Genomic DNA, 10,735 nt, shown 5'->3' on the forward strand with positions numbered 1-10,735 from the left:
CAACCATAGGGAAAGAGGGTACATTGAAAAGATGAAGCAGAAGATGAACAGAGGCAATGCAAAGGCTAGGAACAGCAGTCTAGAGGGGAATGGAGAAAAGGGCGGGTCAAGTCCCTACCAATAAATCAACCCACAAGCTCACATCTTGCTCCCTAACAGAAATGAAGGGAGGAAGCTACTTAGCACCTACTGATAACAAGCATAGTAATTCTGGGCCTTCCCTTCTTTTATTTTTTCCTTCCTTCACAGTTTTCCTTCCCACCTCCTCCTCCTCTGTTTCTTCTGCTACCTAACCTCCTCCTCTTCTTACTCTCCTTCCTCCAGATCCAGTGAATGGACTTCTCTGACTTCCTGTAACTTAAGAAGTCCTCCTGGTGATGAGCAAGAACCCCGAAAGCAAGACCTAGAAGAAGCTGGTCCATATTATAACTTTAACCTCCTCTGAACCCTCTGCACTCAATTACTTTGTTCTATAAAGCTAGTTAGTAACTGCAAACCCTGTCTCAAAGAGCTAATGTGAAGATTTAGTGAGACAGAGGATGTGAAAACTCTTATTTTTATTGCTCTAACTTCTAAAAGAGTGGAAAACAAATCAGATGACAGCTACAAAATTCTCCGCTGGTGGACCGTTAAATGTTCTTTAAAAGTTGATTCCCTTTGACCATTTCTGTGACTCATTCTAAACAATCTTAAGTGTGAAAATTTCTTAGAAACAAAAATATCCATTTGGATTCTTTTTATAATGGAAAATAACATAGAAGTTGGTAATAAGTTATGTAGTTTGTGGCACGGCCACTTCACCTCCATGAACAACATGTTTCAAAGAAAATGTAATAAAGGAAAACATTAATGACAAAATTAAATGAAAATTGTAGGATTCAAGGTTATGTCATTACAACTATTTTAAAGTATACTCATTAAAAAGCATTGTAAGAAAAGAAAATGGGTTGATAGTTTCTGTGTTGAGGTAGTAAGACTATGAAAATTTTTTTTAAATAATTTTTTTACACTTTCTAATTTAAAATAATAAACATGAATTGCTTTATAATTAAAATATACATAAGGTAAAACAAATACTTCAGAAATATAATTTTTCTGGCGGTAGTATATGAAAAATTTTATTATGAAATAATAAAAATCTTAATATAAAATATTGAGTAATGATTATTTTCATGAAGTGGAGTAATACAGTACTGTTAGTTTTTGTGAGTTCCTTTTCAATTTAATAAAATGAGAATTAGTGAGGTTCACCAATAAATGTAGACATTAAGAAGTGAACTGACTCCTTTAAAACATAATGAATTCTAAACACCCAACAGTATTATCAATAAAATTGTATTTATCTCCAGAGACCAGAGCAGCCAAATAGTCATGTTTTCATTAAATTGGGTTTGAAAATCTTTATGCCTTATTGGGGTGGAAATTATTATTCATGATGTTCACATTCTGAACTGTTTTAGAGAATCAGTGCAGATTTGGTTCCTATTGGGGCCTCTGACATTTCTCTAGCCAAGGGGATAAAGTTTATTTTGGTAAAGCAACAAAAATTAGCAGAGGAAACTCAATCATTTTTTCTGGAATTAGAAATATGTTTACCTTTACATCCCCACACATTGCTGGTAGATTGTGTGTTTTTGTTCCTAAATCCAGGTGATAGAGAATGCCTTCATCCGTAGAATCCAGGTAAGAATTCTTAAAGGTTTAAGGATTCTTAAACCTTTTTCTGTAAGAAAAAAAGCACATATATACAAAGAGGATGTAAAACAAATTGGTGAGAAAAAGCACACAAAGAAAGAAGGATCTCAGACTATATCTAAGATTGCCGCTAGCCCAAATGCTGGGCCCAGACTTTCTTTTATAATAAAATGTGGTATAATAGTAGTAATAACAATGGCTAGTATTTGCCTTACACTTACTATGTGCCAGGCATAGAACTAAGTGTTAAAATTGTACAATGGCATGAAGACTGCCTATAACAGATGAGGTAACTCATTTAATCCTATAACTACTCTGTAGGTAAGTGAATTAGTAATTAGATTTACAAATGAAGAAGCCAAGACTTACAGATGATGAGATAATTGTGGAAGTTGACACACCCAGTGGATTATAAAACAATCATCTCTGCTCCATTCACTTTGACCCTCTAGGTCTTCTTTCTCTCTGGGGGATTATGTCACATAAGCTACTGGGCTCTGGAATCAGATTGCCTGGGTCCCAGTACCAGCTCAACCTTGAACATACTAATTGTGTAAACTTGGGTAAGTTATCTTTGTCCTTTCATTATCTCATCCATGAAATGGGTAGCGAAAATTACTGCTTTGTAAGCTTAATGTGAGCCCTGAATTAAATATATGCAACACAGCTGATAGGCATGAACATACTTCTCAGTGTTAAACCTCTCACCTTGAGAACTTAAAAGGTAGCAGCTTTAGTGAGAACTATCAGAAAAAGTGTAGCAAAGAACGCTATGCATTTGTCAAACCCCAGTATTTTTTTTCTTCTGGAAACAGAAGAAAATTAGATTATATTCTCAGTTTCCTTCTCAGTAAGATAAGTCACCAGACTGTTCTGACCTAGGAAATGTGTGTGGACGTGACTTCCCTATTCCAGGCCAGGCTTGGGTGGAAATCATGGGTCTCTCAATGGCCATGTGGAATAGATACCCCTCTTTACCCCATTAACCTGTTTCATTTTAATTTTATTTATTCATTGGTGCTGGGTGATTGAACCCAGGGTTTTGGGCATGCCGGGCAAGGTCCCTACCACTGAGCTACATCCCCAGTTGCTACTCCATCAACTTGTTCTGGATTAAGAAAGAAGCTACTGATCTCCAAGCAGCATTAAGCTGCCTGACCCATGAGAGGTTATTAATTTGGGTCAATGTATTTTGCCCATTAGACAGTTTAAGAGAGAAATAAATGTAGTAGGATGATGGGTGGAAGCAGAGATGAATAGGCTCCTGGAGAGACTGAACACGGATGTAAAAGAAAGAATGCCTAGGCATATAACTCTGGAAAATAGGACTTAGAGCTGACTGAGAAAGGAATGTTCAGGATAAGCATGAAGGAGAAGAAGTGTGGTTAAAATGCTTGAAGAAATAGGAGTGAAAAAGTGAAATACTGAGTTTTAAACCCCTGAATCCAAAAGGATATAAAACTATTGTAAGAAGGTAAATGAAACTTTAAAACAAAAGGTAAGACAAGAAGAACATTTCAATGTAGAAATTCAGCAGCATTTTCCCAAAAAAAGAGTATGGGAGAGGGTCCAAAAGAGCCATTGGGAAGGCAAGCTTGCCATAAAAGAAGGACCATTGCAGGAAGGACCGTTACTGGAGGGCTTGGTGTCCACCAATCATTCCACCACTGGGCGTGGCTCAGTGGCTACTTATTCACTCCCACTACTCCTAGTGTGACACCCCAGCCTCAGCCTTGCCTACACCATCCTTCCTAGCCAGCTGTCGCTGCCAGTCCCCTGCTCTTTCCCTGTGCATGATTATTACCCCATTCCACATAGGCCAGCAACCTATGCTCCCACAGCCACTTTTCTATCTTCCCTGATGAGGGCTGATCCTTACTGCTATGTCTCCAACCTCTGCACCCTTCTTTGTCTCCTTCTCAACTCTCCATGGAGTTTGTGTATGTCTGGGTCTGAGTATATTTAGGTATGTAAGCTATGAATCTTGTAGCCTGTTTCAGCTCCGTACACCAGTACTTCCTACAATTTAGCATGCCTAAAAATCGCCTCTTTCAGAAATTCATGGCAGTACATTTGGGATGTATGCGTCATTTCTAACAAGCACCTTATTGGCACTTGTGTTCCTGGTCTGAAGGACACACCCTGAATATCACTGTCACTGAGGACCCCACTGACCATGCTGAGGACATCCACTCCTTTCCAACCAAGGCCATCCTTAGGCGAGGTCCCCAACCCAAAAGGCCTTCCCCTATCACACTAATTCTTCCTCTCTTGTTTGGTAAAATCCACAGAATGCCAGACAGTAGCTGCTGCTATGGGAAGAACCTTAATTCAATCTAATTCATACTTACAAAAGCACACTCTTGGTTATTTGGGTAATAATTACATACCACTCTAATTATTCGTGATAAATTATCTACCTCATATCAAGACATTTTTGCCAAGAATTAACTGAGACTTCTCTGGTTTTCCCTCCCATTTCTCTCCAAATATTTTAAAATACCTTAACAAATCTCACAACTTTGCACATCTCCAGTGACTCTTACCCTGATTGTACATTAAAAGCACCAATGAGATTTTTTAAAAATCACTGCTCACAAGGTGAAATTAATTTAGATGATCTGAAAGTATTTTTAAGTCTTGCCAGATGATGGGATGTAGACTCGTCCTGTAAGTCTTGCTTCCTGAAACATCCTATTCCCTTCCCTTCCATTTTTCACTTATCAAAATATTAATCAGGGGCTGGGGTTGTGGCTCAGCGGTAGAGCACTCACCTTGTATGTGCAAGACCCTGGGTTCCATCCTCAGCACCACATAAAAATAAATAACTGAAATAAAGGTATTGTGTCCACTACAACTAAAAAATAAATATTTAAAAAAATACTAATCATTCTTCAAGCTCCAATTGAAATATCATTTCTTTCATGAAGGCTTTTCCGAGTATCTTCCCTCCCCAATCAACAGTATTTTATTCCCTTGCTGTGCTACTAAGGCTTTTGCTTATTCTAATGCTGTTAGATAACATTTAATGTTGTAATAGTTAATTTTTTATCTTCCCAGAAATATTGTAAATTCCTTGATACAAGTGGTCTTATATGTCTTTCTTTAACCCCAAGTCTTAACAAATCCTATTTATTAATTTGAATTTAACTGTTCAGGAAGTGAAACAAAATATTATTAATTTTCTCCTCAAAAAGTTAGAAGTAACAGATTCCTAAGTAGTTAGTGGGTCATTCCTTGTTTGGAAAATGAAGTATTCCAAGATATTGCTATACTACTTCAGGACAAGCCTGTAATCTCAAAGCAGGACACCTCTTTTTTTGTCTTTCGAGAGGCAAGAGAACATTTACGCAGTCCCTCCTCATGCTAAGTGTGTTCTACAAAGCAGCAGGGGCATCATGGCCTAGGAGCTTGTGAGAAAAGTAAAAGCTCAGATTCCACCCTAGACCTACTCAATCAAAATCTGCATTTTAACAAACTCTAGTTATTCACATGCACATTAAAACTTGAGAAACTCTGCCATCCACTTTCTCTTCCAAATTCCACTACACTTTCTATTTCACTCCTCCAAAACTATTTTCATGATCTAGAGATTTTCTTTTGGATTCCCAGATGAATCTACAAATCATTACTCGTATTCATCTACCCTAGTGCTTCTAAATTCTAGCTACTTATCAGAATTACCGTGGCAACTTCAAGGAATACTGACATCTGAACACCATCTCTAGGATTTTGGACTCAGTTGATCAAAGACAACTGGGCTTTTGTGTTTTAAAAGATACATGACCTACTCCATATTTCCTTCTTCAAGAAGAAATTCTCAAACCAGCACAGTTATTAATGATATTAATGATATTCTCTTATACTAAGTATAATGCTCTTGTTCATTTATTTAGATATTCTTTTAATTTCTTTGATGATTGGTCCGAACATCTAATTGTAAGAAAAGAACCAAATGAAGGAAATAGAAAGGGAAGGCAGCTCAACAGTAACACAGGTTTATTTGGGACAAACCCATGGAGGGGGGCCCAGTGGAGACTGAGACCCCTCCTTCACTTAAAGCCTGGAGTAGATAGAGGGCAAAGAGGGAGGGGAGAATTTTTTGCATTACTAGGGGGTTGTTAGGGAAGGGTCCTTGTGGTGTCACCTTCATAAGGAACCAGGTATTTTTCAGAATTTCAGTCCCCAGATAACAATTTCCTTTCTTATGATATTGTTTGGGGTTTTGGTCAGGCTGAGTCAGAGAACACTTGTTCCAAGATGGAGAATATGTTTCAAAATGGTGTTGCTTATGTCAAGTTCTTCCTAACAGTAATAACTCCTCAATCAAAAAATTTGGTGGCAGGTGAGGCAAGGGTGGGGGAGACCTATGGAAGATTTTTTTGTTATTGTTCCATTTGCTCATGGAAAAACACTTCTAAGATGATCAATCACTCTATCAGCAACCAAAGGAAAGACTTGTTGACTATTTGGTGTCTTCTGATTACAGGTGAATTTTAGGATGGTTGGTTATATTTCAGTGAAAAATGACATTGAAATTTTGATAGGAATCACACTGAATCTGTAGATCACTTTGGGTAGTATGGATATTTCAACAATATTAATTATTCCAAACCACAAACATGGAATATCTTCCATGTATTTGTGTCTTCTTCAAGTTCTTTCTTTGATATTGTTTTCAGTGTACAGATCTTTCACATCCTTGGTTAAATTTATTCCTAATTATTTTATTTGTTTTGATAGAATCATAAATAGGATAATTTTCTCTATTTTTTCATATAGATCTTTAGTGTTTAGAAACACTTATGATTTTTGTTAGGTAGCCAGTCAGCCTTGAATGGTTGAGCAGGGAAAGGTGAGTGGAGGACTGAAAACCACAGGGAGCCTATCTAACAGAAATCACCTAGAAGATGGAGGTTTGCTTTGTTTAAGGCTCCCCAGCCATAATCACATCCTCCTGAGAAAAACTACTGTTTCAAGATGATGTCACACCTTATAGGTAGCCTGAACAATCTCCAATCATCCTGGCCACTAAAACATCAAGACCCTCACAAGAAAGGTTGCTGAGAGCTACTCAAACAAGTTAAGGGAGCAGAATATTGAGGCAAAACTAAGGGGACTCAATTTCCTAAAAATTCCTAACTCTGAGCACCAAACCATCCTCTCTTGGAGGTGATCCACATAGTTTCAGTACTATCAGTTAAAAGTCAAGAGGTGGACCCTGGATGAGACTCTGGAAACTTTTCTGGGACCCCCAATAAAACTGGACATCAGGAGACATTTACCAAAGAGATACAAATGGCCAATAGGTACATTTAAAAATGGTTAACAAACCACTAATCATCAGGGAAATACAAAGTCAAGTCACAACAAGATATTGCTTCACACCTGTTAGAATTCTGGCTATCTTCCAAAAGAGCAAAGATAACAAGGGTTGGAAAGGATGTAGAGGAAAGGGTACCCTTACACACTGTTGGTGGGAATGTAAATTAGTATAGTCATTGTGGAAAACAGTATGGGAGGGGTGCCTCAAAAAAATAAAAATAGAACTACCATTTGATCCAGCAATCACACTACTGAGTGTATGTCTAAAGGAAATGAATTTAATATATCAAAGATATATCTGTGCTCTCATATTTATTTCAGCATTATTCACAACCACCAAATTAGAGAATCTTCCTAAGTGTTCTTTGGTGGATGCATGGATAAAGAAAATATAGTATGTATACACGTACCCACAAAGACTAGTCAGCCTTTAAGAAGAAGGGAATTCTGTCATTAGTGACAACATGAATGGAAACGGAGGACAGACACAGGAAAACAAATGCTATCTGATCTCTCTTACATATGGAATCTAAAATTTTTTAACTCATAGAAACAGAGAGGAAAACGATGGTTACCAGAGACTGGAGGGTAGGGAGAAGGATGATAAAAGGAAAAATATTGATCCATGGGAACAAAGTTTTAGTAATCTACTGCATGGTAATCAGAGCTCATAATAATGTATCTATTAAAATTGCTTTTAAAATAGATTTTTAGCATTCTCACTGCAAAGTTGGTGAGGTGATGAATATGTTAACTAGCTTGAGTTTTTCTACAATATATAGATCAAAACTTTATGGGGGCCCACTTGAATCAAATGTATGAAATATGATATGTCAAGAGCTTGTAATGTTTTGAACAAACAATAAAACAACAACAACAACAACAAAAAACTTTATGGGGCTGGGGTTGTGGCTCAGTGGTATGCTTGCCTAGCATGTGTAGGCACTGGATTCTATCCTCAGCACCACATAAAACATAAATAAAATAAAGGCAGTTTGTCCATCTACAACTACAAAACAAAAACTTTTTAAACTTCACATTGTACTCCATAACTTTATATAATTATTATTTGTTTGTTAATTAAAAATAAATTTTAAAACATTTTTAAAAGAAAGAGTTGTTTGGGATTTCATGTCAAATTCAACCCAGTATGAATCTGGCTTTTGCAGTACTTTAGAGTATATAATTGTCACTAAGTACACTTACATGTACTATTTCCTCTTCGATTTTTTTTTCCTTTCTTTTCTTATTTTTGGTTGTTGTTGTTACATGAAACTAGCAAACCATGGCAAGTACACAGCATGGTCAGTATTAAATATTGTTCACCAAAGAAAACTGCTAGCTGGGAAGAAATTTTCCATTTTCTGTTACCTTCATCTTCCTAATTTTTCCTTTTCTCTCTCTCCATGGCTTCCCTGAGGAAATAAAGATGGCAGGAGGAGCTGTTGGGGCTAAGTAAGTAGATTGTTTTCTGAAATGTGGACATGATGGCAAAACATTGCACACAATTCTCAGCAAATCAGAGGGAACTTGCAAAAATTCCTTAAGCCTCATGAAGATTAATGCTCTATTATGTTCTGTTAACCTGGGGCAGAAATTGGAGCTAAATTTGCAGGCAGCTTTGGCAGATTTATGTCTACCCTTGAGATGAATAACATCCATGGTATTTTAGAGGTGAATTCTATGTAAAGTCCATCACAAAGCACATGAAATCACTTCATAATGTGCTGCCACACAGTTAAGTCACCCTTAGGCACAGGGAGGCCCCTTTAATTATTTCTCAGATCCAGCCCATGGTCCTGGAATTAAAGGCTGAACTCTGTAGTGAATTCTAGGCAGAACTTAGAATTCGTTCACTCCTGAATATTTTCTGTAACTTCTTTCTCCCCACTTTCTTTTTCTATCCCCCCCCCGCCCTTCTCTCTCTCTTTTTTATGTATACCTAGTTTATTCTGATATTCATAAGGATATGGCTTTTGCACGGGTAAGAAAAACATTAGAATGAAAATTTCAGGTAAAAGAGAAGACACGATGATTTAGAATTCCCTTCTAATATTCATACATGAGCTGGGCCCTGTGCCATAAGCCTATAATCCTAGCAAGTCAGATGGCTGAGAAAGGAGGATCACAAGTGAGAAGCCCCAAGCAACCTGCCTCAAAAAATAGAAAGGGTTGGGGATGTAGCTCAGTGGTAAAACACCCCAGATTCAATCAAAGCATCATCAGTCCATGAATCATACGTGGGCATATATGGACACCCCAGATCTTGGCAACAGGAGGAAGCATCTATTCTTCCTACCACTGTGATGGCTGAGGTTATAGAATCTGTCTATGGAGTAGGAGTGAGACAGTTATTGCAAAAGTTTAATTTGATTAGCAGTTCTTGCTCTCCATCCAAAATGCCTCCTTTAAGTGTCTTCGTGAATCTTAGAAACATAACTGCAGTATCCCCAAGTCAAAGCCACTGCCTGGTTTCAAAACCAAGGTGCCCCATGGGAAAGTTTTTGAGCGCAGTGACTGCCTATGACAGCATGTACTTATATTTTTCATTTATTTCTCTGTCCATCTAGACCTAAATTTTCCAAGTCAACTTTTCGAGTTCTGTTGTTTTGCATCCTCCTCCTAGCATTTCTCACTGTCACCCCACTTCTTAATGAACCAATGCTCCCTCCTCACAACCAAGAACCAAGGAATGAAAATGTCACTGTGAGGAACATTTACATTGTTTTTATTTAGATTTGTATTATGAACTGTATTCCAACTATATATTGCCTAAACTTAAGAAATGAATATAATTATATATTTATATAATTTACATAATTATATATTTATAATTATATAATTATAATTTGTATAATTCATCATCTGAGCATTTAATATAAAATGCAAGGAACATCCCTCTGATCAAAATAAGTAGAAAATAAAAATTACTTACCCATTATATGTATTCCTGTCAGGTCTCATGGATCTATTGGAAGCAGGTAAAATAGAAGCCATACTTTGTATTATATGGATATCAGGAAAGAGAAAGAGTGTGATTTGCTTTTAAATTATAGGTCTAATGATAATTATTCAGCTCCAAGTAAGGATAATGTCGTTCCTTAAAACTTATGTTTCTTCTGAAATTGTTGATGAGTTCTTCCCTTAGAATTTTACTCTCTTACTAATTAAAAAATAATCTCCCTAACACAGCCTTTTATACTATAGTCCAGTTCTTAGAATATCACTTCCCCAAGAAGATAGGCTCCCTTCGAAGGTTTAGCATCCTATCTTTTTGGTTAGTTTGTTAACTATTGACCAGAGCACCTTTCCATTACATCTGACCTTGGTCTCTACACGGTTCTGGGATAGTACACAGACTTATTTACTTTGAGATAACTGTATATAGATACAAGTCCTCTTTCAGTTTTCATGAAAATCCCACCACATTATCTTAAAAAATGTGTCCAGTACACGTGAGAACTTTCAGTTCTCAAGCATTTCATTTTCCCACCCCCATCCCACCCCTTTCCAATGTGCTTTCATTCTTTGTGATCACAAGGAAAACATTCAAGGTCGGGACCTCAGAATCTCCCTTTATCTGAACTTTGCCCATTCAAGTTCACACAGAAGTTCTGATAATCAAACAAAACTTGCTTCTCAGTTCCTCCTCACTTAGTTAAATCCTAGGTTGTCTCTAAAATCCACTAAACCATCTCTCTGACAATCCAGGCAA

At 37.1% G+C, this 10,735-nt stretch overlaps 1 protein-coding gene across 1 annotated transcript in view; it reads right to left on the reverse strand.

The window, feature by feature from the left end:
- Upp2 (uridine phosphorylase 2) overlaps nucleotides 1-10,017 on the reverse strand; it is a 40,739-nt gene extending 30,722 nt beyond the window's left edge. The window contains 2 exon segments of the mRNA XM_071619304.1: nucleotides 1,597-1,723; nucleotides 9,956-10,017. Of these exon segments, the coding sequence (XP_071475405.1) occupies nucleotides 1,597-1,723; nucleotides 9,956-10,017 (189 nt within the window).
- Nucleotides 10,018-10,735: the final 718 nt, after the last annotated feature.

Source organism: Marmota flaviventris, chromosome 11, assembly GCF_047511675.1.
Source record: "Marmota flaviventris isolate mMarFla1 chromosome 11, mMarFla1.hap1, whole genome shotgun sequence".
Classification (NCBI taxonomy): Eukaryota; Metazoa; Chordata; class Mammalia; order Rodentia; family Sciuridae; genus Marmota; species Marmota flaviventris.